The sequence below is a fragment of the Emys orbicularis genome, chromosome 11 (assembly GCF_028017835.1).
Source record: "Emys orbicularis isolate rEmyOrb1 chromosome 11, rEmyOrb1.hap1, whole genome shotgun sequence".
NCBI lineage: Eukaryota > Metazoa > Chordata > Testudines > Emydidae > Emys > Emys orbicularis.
In genome coordinates, this window is record NC_088693.1 from 21441448 (window position 1) to 21456609 (window position 15162).

General features: G+C 38.9%; 1 protein-coding gene across 1 annotated transcript in view; it reads right to left on the minus strand.

Moving 5' to 3' along the window:
- Positions 1-15162, minus strand: part of LRP1B (LDL receptor related protein 1B) — a 1070902-nt gene that overhangs the window by 579519 nt on the left and 476221 nt on the right. Inside the window, exon 12 of the mRNA XM_065413676.1 lies at positions 4970-5150. Coding sequence (XP_065269748.1) covers positions 4970-5150 — 181 coding nt within the window. The remainder of the gene's footprint in view (positions 1-4969; positions 5151-15162) is intronic.

A 15162-nucleotide genomic window follows, 5' to 3' on the forward strand; every position in this document is an offset into this window, starting at 1 on the left:
GCTGGGAAAAGAGACTGGGATTGGGATGAGAGGTTTGAGGAGTGGATAGTGGAACTAGCTAGGTGAAGATAATGGGATTGAGATGAAGAGCCAGAGAGTGGAAGAGACAGGACTGGGAAAGGGACAGGTTGGAAGGGACAGAAGGGGATCACGCTTGCAGGGAATGTGCAGAAGTGTCTGTGCTCAATCCTCCAGTTTCTGGGGTGGAACCCAAGATTCCTGAGTCTCAACATTCTTCTGCTGTCAGCAAATGTCTGTGAAACCCACTGGCAATTTTTTCCATCCCTCTGTAATACTGGTCCGCATAGAGGATGACAGCCTGCGAGTGCTATCAGTTACTCCATTAGCTCAAGTGGAAGAAGTCTGAATGGTGACTCTAAAGGTCCAACCCTGCTGTTGAAACATGTAGGTAGCAAAAAGATGCCACTTGATAGAATTTCTGATTTTTCAATTTGCCTTTTTTAAGCACTTGGGATGTTACACACACGTGCACACACACACACTCACAAAAGAAAGAAAAGAAGTTAAACGAACATTATTAAGTCAAGCACTGAAGATAGGAAATGCCAGATTTAAGGTTGCCTGTCCAACATTAACTTGGCAGCTTGTGCATATGCATTATGATATGCAGTCTCTAATTACATAATCAAATACTACAGTCCACAGGATGGACCTACTCTGGGGATATACTCAGATTTCAGTAGCAAAGGAGGTTGTTGAGCACTCCTTCATTTGCTGAAGAAGTTGGAAGGTGTGCAGTGAATGAGGCACGGTATTGGAGGAAGAGAAAGGATGATCTCTTGGTTAAGCGGTTGAATACTGACCAGAAGAACTGGATTCTATTCCTCCCTCAGTAACAGAGTTCCCATGTGAGGCTAGGAGAGTCACTTAAAGCAAACTTTTTTTTGTATGTCCCTAATTTTCTGGGTGCCTGACTTGAGACCCTGGGGTCCTATTTAAAAATGTACTGAGCACTCATAGCTGCAACTGAAGTCAATGTGCTTGAACATACAAAATGTTTTATTATGCTAAGTATTCTGAAAAATCAGGTTCTAGACGTCTCAAATTGGGCACTCAAAATTAGTGGATGCATTTGACCTTAATCTCTCTGTGCATCAGTTTCCAATCTGTAAAATGGATAATGCTATAGTGTATAGTGTGTAGTGTATAGTGAAAATAAATTGATTAATGTTTTTGAAGCACTCAAATACAATAGTGATGAGTGCCACAGAAAAGGCCATGAGGAAATTAATAACTCTGTCTTCATAGCAGGGTTTGTATAATGTGAAGTAAGGTATGGGGATACACAATGAACAATGAGAAGAAAACAAAATATTAAACCGCTGCTCAATAACTGAGCACTGTCTGCTGAATGAGGCAGGGATCTTGTGGAAGAAATAGTATATAATTATGTAATTAAAGACGGCATCATAATGCATACGCACAAGGGGGTTGCAGAGGCACCCTTAATTCTGGCATTTCCTAACTTTCGAGTGCTTGACTCTGCAACCTTAATAATGTTCTTTTAACATAATTTTATTTGTATATAATTACAGGGGAAATTATGGTATCTGCAGTATCGCTGTATGGTAGCCATTGGCAAATGTTAACTTTTTAATAAGAAGTATTGAATATAAGTAAGAGAATTAATATACTGGTCATGCTTCTTTAGATTTACATACCAGAAGTACTAAGACAGGAATCTCACAAATAGGGGTATTCTAGGAACTATGTCATGGTATTTGGATCTTAAAATCTGCAGAATTCCATTCTGATTATATTAGTAAAAATATTAAATACATGTTTATAAATATTAATTGTTTCAAGACTCTGTTAGGATTTGTGCGGCTGATACTGATCTCACAGCAGTTTTATGTCATTGAAATTCCACTAACTACAGTGGAGTTGCTTCTGATTTATAGTGGTGGGAGATCAGAATCAGGTCTCCAATTCTTACCTGTATTTTAAAGAGTAAAGCCCAAGAATTTTAGCTCTTAAATCACTACATTTCCAGCAAGGTTATGAAATGTTTCATTAACAATACTTTTGTTATCAAACCTATTTAGCATCTTCTGAGATTACATCAAATGTTTTAAATGATGCTCTGGTCTTCTGGGCAACCATTTTATTCAACACAGTCACATGGAATAAATATCACTGATCTATTTTATTTTATATCACATATTGGTAAGAAATTAAATGAAAAATGTGCCATGGTTTACACAGGATAATTTTAATCGCTTTGAAAAATGACAGAAGTAAACATCTGTTTTCTTGCATCTTTTCTATCTTTTCCAGCTCACAATACAAAAGGAAGTTTTTTATTGCTTTAATTTAATGCTAAGAACAAAACCAAATTCAATGCCCTGGGCTTATACACTGCATTATAAATCTGACTGGAACCACATTCAGTTTCACTATAGAATCAGTGAAACCTGTGCACCAGCTCTCTAGGACTGAAGCAAATAACTAGGTCAATATACTACTTACTGTACTGAAAGGCCCAATAAATCAATATAGTTTGCAAACATTTATATGACTTGTTAAAAGGCAATTACTTTTTTTTTCTTTTAACGTTATACCTCGGCTTTTTGTAGCTATCTCCCATCAGATCAAAACATGCCCAAACTGAATGACATTTGTATTAACGTGTATTTTAATTGAACATCAAAATATAGTTATTGCTTTGCAATGCTTTCGCAATGCTTATCTTCTAGTCTAATATTCTGAAGATAATTAAAATGCCATAAAAACCTTCTCCCTCAGGACAACTTTTATAAAGGAGTATAACCATGAAAGTGTGTGTTATTTTATTAGAAAACAGCACTCTACGATATCCCTTCTCAGAGTATGCATCTTCATGCAATACCCTCCTGTGCTGCATATTTAACTGATAGAAATCAGTGAGCTGGAAAATTTGACAAAATAATTTCAGGTATTGGGATGATTTGGGGTCTAATTTGCATCACTACCATATGACTTAAACTAATTATAGCCTTCCTATAATTGTTTGCCTCCTTCAAAAGACAAACTTGGAAATGAAAAACTGATAATGTAAATAAATCCAAGTGTTAGGAATATAGCAATCAGCCCAGCCAAACTAGAATTATCTACATGACTCACTCCACAGTGATACTTTATAAAACAGTCTTGCCAACTGGGTCATGGATACACTGAATTTCTATTACATCAACATAAGGTCATTTTTGTCATTTTGCCCACTTTGTATAATTTTGCCAGCAATGAAAATTATCTGTCTCTTGTGGATGTACTAAGACAGTGTATCCAAGTACACTTTTATGATGTACAATAAGATAAACTTGAGATTTGAGGAAGGGGAGAGGAAAGGTTGTGTTAAAATACGAATTTGGTTGATATATGGCAATTTCTTTTTCAAGTGTACTGCATCCACATGACACATCCAAATATCTGCAGATGGTTTTTATTGAAACCATTATAACAGTACTTGTTTGTTTTTGTCATTGTTGTTTATTCCTAGTAACCAGTATGTCCCCTAGAATATAGGGTAGTACTAAGATGACATTTATTGCAAGTGTTATCTCTACTTCTTTGGTAAAAAATCTGAAGTTGTATAGGATTACTCCATTCTTTAAAAAAAGAAAAAGAAAAAACTTTAAAATGCATTAAAAAACTGTATATGGTCTCCCTCATTGTTAGATTTAAGTAATACTGAAGTGGCAAATTATCTTCTTGAGTGAATTTAAAAGGATCTCTGCCTGCTACAGTAACAGCGGAATAGTGATACATTTGCCCAATTTATATCAATTTTAACATATTCTAATTGTGACTGCTACAATCATGTTCCACATATGATGCTGCTAAGGCCAAGAATTAGCAAGATTCAAAGAGGGATGGTACAATTATACAAATAAAAAGAATATATAGCATTATAACAGTTCCTGCATACAGAGAGTTTTAGAAGGACAACCGCATGCTTCAGGGATTAAGCCAATCTCTAACTAATAGGAATTATCCCACATCTGCTCATTGTGGGATTCTTGCAACTTCCTTTGAGGCATCTGGTGCAGGCCACTGTTGGAGACACGATACTAGACTAGATGGACCATGGGTTAGAGCCATATGGCAATTCTGATATAGTGCCTATGTCCTCATATAGAGGAGTAAATATATAATATACAGTACAAAAACACCTGATTAATATGTATTGCACCATTTCATGGTAAGTGTCATGCCTTTCCGTAAAATGTTAAATGCCAGTGTTCCCTGTTTTGTTCTTTCACTGTGGGCATTCTATGACAGTTAAGTACTGTATTATGAAGACTATTACCAAAAGTTGTATCTTTCACAGATGAAAAAAACTTTGTGGATCAGTGTAACCCATTCTTCGAATTCAGGGCCAAAGGTCCTACATAAACTATTACAAACACACATGATATACGTGTTCCATTTGGATAAAGAGTTAGCTGGAAAATGTGAAAATATGTAGGTGGCTAGATAACTCCCTATTAGTTGCATGTCTGAGAAGACTAAAGTCATTCCTTTCAAAGTCAATTGTTAAGCTCACTGAATTGGCTCTAGATCTGTCCTTTTCAGATAGCAGAATATGAATAATGTAAGGCTTTGTGAAAAGTGTTTGTTTTTACCCAATCCATGCTCAGTTTTAGAAACAAGTGTGGATTAAAATATTTAAGACTGTATTTTGTTCTTGATCCATGTGTGCAATTCCCACAGACAGCAATGGGATTTGTACCTGTCAGATTGAGAGCAGATTGAGACATGGGCCCTGTGCTTTTTGGAAGACAGCAGAATACCAGTGAATCAAATGCTTAATGCATAGGTCTGCTACCTTCTTTAATATACATAATTTAGCCCAAATTTTGAAGAGCAGCTGTGTTGGTCAGAGAGGGGAATTTGACCCTAAATGCATTCATAGTGGAGACAAATTTAGTAAAATAAAACTAGTAAAATAAATTAAACATCTTCATACCCATTGACAGGATCAACGACAATTCCTCTCGGATGAGACATATCTCCCTCTAACAAAATTTTTCGACTTTGAGAGGCTTTCTCCAATCTGGCTACAGTAATTGTTTTCCTGTGGCCATCATTTGTCCAGTACAAATTATTTCCAATCCAGTCCACTGCTATGCCTTCAACATTATCAAGATCTGTTAAAAAAAAGAAGTTTGAATTACTGTTATATGTTAGTGTTCTGTTTTCTGATGTTTCTTTTCAGCTAATCATCGATGGATAAAATACAATATAAATAAAGTCTGAAATTATTTTGCTCATTTTGGGCTAGATTAAGTCTTTGCTCCAAACCCTCAATAAGGAGTGAAGAGTATCTGACTTGCCCCAGGAGGGGCCCTGAAAAGGACACGTGACCCATATATGTCTTGGAAAATGAACTAGTACAGTGATACTGAGACTGAAGCCAGGGAGCCGGAAGTGGGTCTTTAATGTGTTTCCTGTGTCTCTTTGCAGCACATGGTATTAAAACACTGTGTGATTGTGATTGAATTACTAACCAATCTAAGTTATTAAACAATCAGGATGCTTGTTCTATGTTATTAGCCAATTGTAGAATAGTTGTTCAGTCATTTTGCTTTAAGAATAATACATTTAAATAGTAAATGAAATTATGAATTCATATACCTGTGGCTCTTTGGGGTAATACACCTCTACCCCAATATAACGCTGTCCTCGGGAGCCAAAATATCTTACCGCGTTATAGGTGAAAACGTGTTATATCGAACTCACTTTGATCCACCAAAGCACACAGCCCGCCTCCCCGGAGTGCTGCTTTACCGCGTTATATCCAAATTTGTGTTATATCGGGTCACGTTATATCGGGGTAGAGATGTACTGATCACTAATTTGGCCCCTGAACCACTGAGATCTGAGTATCAGTGCACTAGTATGTCTCCTATGACTGTTGCAAAGAATTGTCCCTAAGAGTGCAGTATCTACAATGTCCTGGAATTTCAGATTCTACTGGCTTTCAATGCAATTTATAGGTTCCACAATCAGAAACTATGGACTGTCGCTTCCTCTTGTGGCCTCTTCACATGAAGCTTCTGAAACCACAACATCCAAATAACGAAGGACCCTGGAGTCTAAGGAACTGCACACCTTCATTTTTACCTTGTAAATTAAAAATCCCAAATCTTGATGTGTTTTTTACCTATTTAACACCAGGTTAAATCACCATTTAACTACATGTATTTAACTAAATTCAGCACTGAGTGATACTGTGTTTACTCCAGTAAAGTAAAATTCATTACTTTCAATTGTCAATTGTCTAAATCATATCTTAACAGATATTCTAGTAAAACACTTGTTCTAATTTAGCAAGACCCAGTTATTAAAATCGTACTTATCGATCATCCTGAGAGAAACATATCATCCTTTTATTTTCCATTATGATATCCAGTTTTTGTGAAGAGACACTCAGTAGTTCAGTCCCCATTTCTGTGATGATTCTGCCAGGCTGCAGCATACCATAACAACATAACATCCCAAAACAATTCACAAATTATATACTGCCACTACCACTGAATTTCAGCAGCCTCTCTGTGGGAACAGAAGTATTGAGGATAGCAGCCAGTAGGCATACAGAATGTTGTACAACAGTGTGGCATGGGAAATTTGGTACAGCAACATATTTCTGCAAAATATATCATGTGTTTTTAAGATGGCATGAATAAACCCACACTGGAGAGTTAAGAGTGTGGGAAAACTCTGGGATCAGGAAGCCCTGACACGCCCGCTGGGCATGCTTCAGTTGGAGGAGGGACTTAAAAGGAAGTCTCTTCAGCACAGCAGGGGGGCAGGTGGCAAGAGGCAGACCTGTATTCCCTGCTGCAGAGGTATTATGCCAGGAAGGCATTCCCAGGAGCAGATCTGCTGCAGAGTCGAGACACCCTAACCTGCTGAGCCCCATGGACCAGGCTGCCAGGGACAACTGCCAGCCACGACATGGGAGGGGAAAAGCAGTAGGAAGAGGCCCTTGGAGAGCATTAGCCAGACCACACATAACTCCTACATTAAAGCGCTCAAGAGGGCCCCTTGGGTTGTAACATGGTGGAGTTGGAGGTCCCAGGTTTTCCCTACTTCATAACTGCTAGGCAGGGCTGCCGCCACAGACTGCAATCACTAGGAGGTGCTGTTGCCACACACTGTAACTGCCAGGCAGTGCTATCACCACAAACTATAACTACTAGGCAGGGAGGCTTGCCTCTGCATAAAGATCCACGCAAAGCTTCAGTTTTTAAAATTTTGCTTGGAAAATCCACATACTAAACCGCTGGAATTTCAGTTTATCTGCCTTGAATATAAACAGCTGTGCAAATTTTGAATATGTTTGAACCTGTTCTTCTAGAAAGAGTAAAGGGAAAAGATGGGCTTTTTACTTCAATTCATGTAAACAGATATGAATTCTGATGCATTATGGCTGCATCTATAGTACCATTATCATTTTTCACTGTATGCTGTGATAAAAATGTAACTGGTATTTACATACAGTGTAATATTTTTATTTTGAGGTTTATAAAATGAGCTCTTCACAGTATCTCTGCAAATTTAATAAACAAAGGTAAATAAACATTGAATATATTTAATGTGTTGACAAATATCAATAGTCATAGGGTACACAAATCCCACATGGACTGGAAAGAGTTAAACTGCAGCACGCATAACCAGCCTGCCCTAACACTGTTAGTGGGCATCAGGCCTGTAGGAAGGGGCTGAAAAAGGGAAGAGCTCACTCAGTTGTAGCTGGCTAGGAAGGAGAGCATACTAACCGTTTTCACCCATCTGGAGTCAGGAATGGAGTAGGACTGTGGCTGGTCAGAGCCTCTCAGAAGGGAAGGCAGGCCTGACACCAAGCTATCTGAGTTAATCAGGCAGCTGCCAATGGTGTTAACCTAGGCCACAGCAAGGGATGCCCCAGTATGAGAAAAATGGTGGGGTCTGAGAGCTGAGTCCAGAGAACAGGCAGAGAAATAACCTCGGAGGGGCTGAGAACTATGCCCAGCTGGGATAAAGACTCTTTTATTATGTGTTTGTTTTGGGACTTTCAATTCTACCCAAAAGTGGGGGATTGAGCTTTCATGGTGACCTGGCCAGAGGGCTGAGCCATATGACTCCAGAGTGGGCTGGAAACCCTGTTGGGGAAACTAAGGAAGTGAGACTACAGCCAGGGGCATGCCTCCCAGATAACTATAAACAAAGCACTCTAGATGATTTCCTAATCTGCCTGACACAGTATTATAAGGTGGTCTTTTAGGTGACCAAACCATGTGAGGCTTTATATTATATACAGATGCTGATGTTGATTTAATATGCATTAAATGTGTATTGTTAACCCCCACACAGCTTCACAGATCAATATTCATACCTAAGCTCAATCAATATACAAAGGCAAGAAACTCTTATCTTTAAAATGAAAGGAATCCCCCAGCTTTAAATGTTTTCCCAATATTACAGTTTAATATAAAACCAATTCAAGTACCAAAGAGAATATCTTATCAAGGGACTGGTAAAATAAAGTTAATAGTGGTCCACCTAAATGATTGTTTGTAAAAGCGATGGAGAATTAGTAATTAGCTATTACTAATAATTTTTCTCGAGAAACCAAGTTGATTACATCATATAAGAAGTAAAAGGAATTTTAATGAGCACTACATCAATTACACCTGTGTGTGTATATATATATATATACACACACACACACATATGCACACGCACATAAAATGGTAAAAGATGGAAAAAGCTCCTCAACTGAGAAAATCCGGTTAGATAATGCTGTGGCAGCTCAAATATACTCAACTACATGGGTTTCATCTGTTGCTGGGGAAAATATAAACATAGCTAAAAATAAATATTGAAGGATTTAAAATACATAGAGACTCAAAGAGGATTAAGCCTTTTAGATCTTTAGAACAAAAGCGGTTTTAATCTCCTAAAATACATCAAGAACTTTAAAAGCAAATATTGCATTTTTTATTCCACTTTCCTTGCTTCTTCCATTATATCATTTCCAATACCTCTCATGAACAATACCAGGCTTAACATTTAAAAAAATAATTAAATCTAGTACTACAGCACTAAATATATTAAAAAGCTTAATCAACTTCTAAAACTGCATAGATATAATTTGCTTGGTACATCAACAGTTTTGAATTAATTGATCAAAAGATGTGGTTGAGGGTTTCAAAAATGCAAATTTCACCAGTCGTTCAATTGCCCAAGCTTAAAATTACTATTATTTTTGTCTGGTTCACCTCCTTGGATATAAAATGTATATGAAATAATGCTTAAAGTTGTATTTCTGTCAAGTATTTGCACCGTGAGCTTGCTAGAACAGGGATGCTTTTACTGTGTTTTTTCTACAGCACCTAACGTAATGGACTCACAGTCTGGATTAGGACTTCTAGACTCTCCGGGTACGTCTACACTTACCTCCCGGTCCGATGGCAGGCAATCGATGTTCTGGGATCGATCCCGGAAGTGCTTGCCGTCGACGCCGGTACTCCAGCTCGGCGAGAGGAGTACGCGGCATCGACGGGGGAGCCTGCCTGCAGCGTCTGGACCCGCGGTAAGTTCGGACTAAGGTACTTCGAATTCAGCTACGTTATTAACGTAGCTGAATTTGCGTACCTTAGTCCGAAGTGGGGGGGTAGTGTGGACCAGGCCTCCTACAATGTTACTGTTATTAGTACTACAGTTATTACTACTACTACGTAATATCCATTGAGAGTGTTTTGTTTATTTTTATGGATTAATTATGTGCTCTGTTCATGGCCTAATATTAGCTATATAAAATTGAGGATTAGTGCCCAAATCATCTCATCCTCCCTTTCCGCTCCTTGAGGAGTCTCTTCTGTTTTCTTCCTCTAAAATTCTACCTAGCTAAGCTACTTATATGCCCCCCCATACCATAGTATCTGAGTGTCTTACAATTTTTAAACTATTTATCCTCACAACACCCTTGTGAGGTAAGAATTGGTACTATCCCCATTTTACAAATGGGAAACCAAGGCACCAAGAAGGTACATGATTTGCCCAAGGTCACACAGGAAGTCTATCAAAGGGGAGGGACTTGAACCCAGGCCTCCTCGGTCCCAGACTAGTCCAATCAATGGACCACCCTTCCTTCATGATCACATCTCTTCCTGCCTTATGACTTCTGTGGCTCCCTCTTTCTCCACTTTGTCCTGATATCACTTGCTCTGTCTCTCCCACCACTCCTCTCTCCAATATTGAAGAAAACTGTTAATGTACACAACAGCCTCAGGAGACAATCCTCAAACAGACTTTTTAAAATGGGAAAATTAATCATGAAGTAACAGATTCTCTTATCAGTTCTTGGCTCCTCTGCACCACTCAGGAGGTGGAAAGAGGCCAGAAACTGTCTGCAAATGGCTAGCAAAGAATTTCACTGTTGGCGGGAAACTCCCTGCTATCTACTTCTAGGCTCCCTGTTCCTATGACCTCTAATCCCAGTGTAGGGGCATGTCTGGATAAGGAAGATGGTTTGGCAGAGCTTTGGTCTTTCATGGCAATCCTATACCGGTTTAAGTTCTAACTCCTAGCTGCCAGATGCTTTAAATTGTGTTGGGGAAAAGGGCTAGTCCTTGGAATCAAGGAGACTAATCTGACTCCCTGACAACTGTCCACTTATGTCACACTGAATGCTAGACACAGAAAAGAATCTAGGTTCAAATGTTCTCAACATTACCATTCACTTTTGAAAATTCAGGCTGCAATACATGTTTGTCACAGTCATAATACTGATAAGTTATACATTTCAGGGTTGGAAGGCAACAAGACTTGAGAAAAGGAAAGCAAATGATATACATCTAGTATTTTCTATTCTCTCTTATGTTATCTATTCTGTTTGGACTCTAGTTTGAACCAGATTGTTTATTTCACACATGATGCTAACTTCCCTTACTAATCTAGAACAATATGCTTAGAAAGATGGTCTTAGAATTGACAACCAGTACATGGTTGACAAACGGTGAAACATATGTGCCACCGAGGAATTTTATCACAAATTATATGTAGGAATCCATCCATATACTGTAATAGGTATGAGGTAAATACTAATCATATCTGACAAAAGCACTGATACAGACACCCTGCTTACAACCCGACCTGTATATTAAAACCAGCCACACTAAAAAGAACAGAATATAGGTTGAATTGTGCTGCCATAAACAGCATGCAGAAGTAATGTTACTTTTTCCTATTAACCACTCCTCTAGCTTTTTCTGAAGCATCTGATTCTGGACAATGATTCTGGACCTCTGATTAGTCAGATAGGATATTAATTATTATTATTTATTTGTATTGCAGTAGTGCCTAAGAGCTCCGGTCACGGATCAGGACCTCGTGGTCCTAGGCACTGTACAAACACAGAACAAAAAGACAGCCCTTGGCCTAAAGAGATGAAAGTGATGTTTTCTGCATACACAGTAACTATATTTTATTGTGTTGCATTTATTTCTCCAGCCAACATACTTCACCAGGTATGAGATGGATCCCCACAGTGACATAAGGAAGCAGCATCAAACAATTCCTTTGTAAAGAGTGCCATGTATTAAATGTCATAAATTCAGTCAATCTAGAGATTATTTAAGCAGCTGTTTTGGAGTCTGACTCTGAGCTAGAAAAGGTTAAGGAACTTGCAGGCTAAATTACTCAAATTCTACCTTTAAAGACATATTAGAGAAGTATATCAATGGTAATTAGGGCTGTTCCTTATAAATAGCTGACAAAGCCATGTTAGATAGACTAGAGATTTGAAATGCAAACCTATACTGTTAGGGAATTAGAGGTAAATACTAATTGTATTTGTTTACTTATATCTTGTTAGGTGTTAACCATGTAACCAGACAGTTCCTGTCTATTACAATATACTATTGATTCAGAGATTAAAAGGAAATAGTAAGAATTTGATGGAACTTGGGTGTAATAAAATCATTGTCTTTATTTCTCTTTGAAGTTTGTAGTAAACTGTCTATGAATTGCTTAATGGAGAATTACCTTATGATGATGAATGCAACTAATTACCTGGTATACATAGGAAATAGGAGGTTTTACTTCAAAGCCACTATTCGTCACCCAAGGAATACCTGCTGTCAAGTGTCTATCGATAGCCTACCAGAGATCTATAGATCTCTAGGGCCCTGCACCTGTTATCTGAGATGAGCTTGAGCTTTGTCAGAGGACGCTTGAGTTGCAAGACTGAGGTCTCCAGCTCCAGCCTGGATTACCCTGCTACTTCTCATGGAAGAATTTGAACAAACTCTATACATGGATTGCCTATTTGGACTATAAGTGGATGAACTGATTCTGGAAAGAACTTTTTGCAACTCAGCAGCTCACCATCTCTACTATGAAACTGACCTAAGAACCTTACTCATATCTAAATGTATAACGAGCTTTTAACCACAATACTCTCTCTCTTTTCTTTTCAAATAAATCTTAGTTTAGTTAATAAGAAATGGCCGTAAATGTGTATTTGGGTAAGATCTGAAATATTCATTGTCCTGGTGGGTAATGTGTCCGATCTCTTGGGATTTATATATGAACTTTATATATGATGAACAAGATTTTCAGTCATCCTCATCATATTTGACTGGGCTGTCTGGGTGGGAGCCCAAGGCTGGAGCTTTGAGGGAACTGTGGTTTTGGTTTCTGGGTAACCAGTAAGGTGTTGTAGAAGCTGTTGTGTTGCTGGCTTGGTTAATCTAATTATTAGAATAACCACCAATTTCAGGGATCGTTTGCCCCATTCTTTAGTTTGCCCTGACTGAGCATTCTCAGTGTGGCCCCTCCAGGCAACAATGGTTACATAGACCTTCAACTTTTTTTCTCAGGACTCGCTCTTTACATAGCACACTTTCTCACACAAAACCCACTTTTGTTGATCATTGCTCTAGTAAATCACATTACATCTCTCATTCCCCAAAAGAGTGGTAAATTCCAGGACCATACACAGGACTGTAGGTCTCTTTTTCTGTGTCACACTAATATATGCATACCCTTACTCCAGAGCAGGGTAGAAAATCTTTCTGTTTGCAGAAATCCAGTACATGATACACTGAATGACATCAACAATGGCCTAAGATAAAGTGCTACAGTGTTACCCAATAGATGAAATATCAATTCCCCTGGGCTGCCACACACTTCAAATGCAATAATAGCATCTGTAAAAGGAGTCATTACTATCTCAATGAACTTGTAATATGATAAATTGTTTAACAACCTTTCACTATGAGTTTGTAATATCTCTGGATTCATTATCATGTTAATAGAACTATCAAGGTTTCAAATTCCTTGCAATTTAAATATTTTCTTTTCCTGTTTGTTTTTGTCTTTTCTCATTTTTGCAATGATTTCCTTTAAATAATAAAATGTAGCAATTTCAATTTTAAAATATGTTAAAACTTATTAAGATTATGACACAGATTTATATAAAGCACTGAAATTAAATAGTACCAAATGTCCATGCCATCCTTACGTTGCCCTACTGAGAACAGATTTTTCAGCAATCATACTTTCACTTTTCATAATAGAAAACAAAAGGCAAAAGCTGGAGTTGGTGACTAAAGAAAATCACAGCAAGACATCAGATTGATGATTTTTTTAAACTGTTCTTTCCCTATAAACGTCCTCCACATCATTGTCCAGGCACAGCAGCTGTGAGCAAGGAGCATGGATTAATGAAGGTATGAGAGCACAGTTATTGTAATGTAAAAAGATCAATCAACATAAGGAAGGCTACTGTCAGTATCATTGAAGCCTATGTTAAAGACAATACAATAGATTTAGAGTAAGTCAGGATTCAGAAATTCATGGGTTTTGCATTGTTTTAATGGCAACCCTCCCCTGTAATTAAAAAGCAGTATGATCATTTAAAGCTGTATTCTCTCAACTACTGCCATGGTTTATATTAAAATAAATAAAAAAATATAAGTATAACCCTTCTGTAGCAGGGTGACCACCCCACTCCTGCCCTGAAGGGCTTAAAACAGCCCTGGGAGAGGACTGCAGTGGGGAAAAAGCTAAGCTGATTGGGGGAAGCAGCCACAGGTGGGGCCATGCCCCAATCAGGCCACAGCTGGCCCAATAAGAGGGCTGAGGGCCAGAGACTGAGAGACACACTCTCTCTAGCTTTTGAGAGAGAAGGACCTGGCTGCCTGGGAGTGGAGCAGGGTACCTGAGGTGGAGCAGTGCTGGGGAAGGGCAGAGGGAGCTGGGGAGCTCCAGCCTAGCAAAGCCCCAGGCTGCAGGCCGAGTTAAGGGCCCAGAAAGGTACTGGGGCTGCAGAGGGGCAGCCCAGATATAGGCAGAGGCAGCTGGTCGAACCCTGCTTGCCGATGATGAGTGGTTTATAGACTGCAGTCTGCCCCAGGGAGTGGGGGCTAGACAATGACTGGCAGTAGCCACTGACGCAAGGTGGAGATTGGGGGTTCCCCTAGGAGGGGAGACCCAGCTTGTGGGTTACTGCTAGGGGGCTGAAACCTGACATAGAGGGGCACTGGGGTCTGGAAGGGACACGGGGGCCAGAGGCAGGCGAGACACTGGCCTGCAGAGGGCGCTCTGTGCTGAAAGAGCTGATTCCCTAGATGACCAGCAGGAGGCGCCACACTGGTGAGTCATCACCCACAACACCTTCTCATCTTTCAAGATGCAACTCTTGGGTCTGTCTTGTCTCTCCTGTTCATTTTACTTTCTTTATATGGTCCTGCAGGATGCAGACCACCACCTGCAATGACCTGAACTTCAATGGAAGTCAACTAAATGTTTTTTATCAGAAAAAGCAAATTAGTTGAAACTGAAACGTTTTGCAGAAATGTATCAGTTGCAACAAAACCTTTGTCTGGAAGGTTTCTGTGGTCCAGCATGGAATTTCTGGTCAAAACCAGAAAGTGATCCACCCCAGAATAGCAAATAGCTAAGGACTCCATTCTGGGGTTTTATTATGTTTAACATTTCCTTGGAATTCATCTGTATTTATTACAAAAATTAAATGGGTGAAAATAATTGGAGAAAATTAACAACACAGCTTTGTGGGCAGGAAAAACCCAACAAAGGTAGAAAAGTAAGGGTATTGAAAGTAAACGCAGTTTAACACTGTGGTTAATATTTTACTTTTAGCTTTGTTTA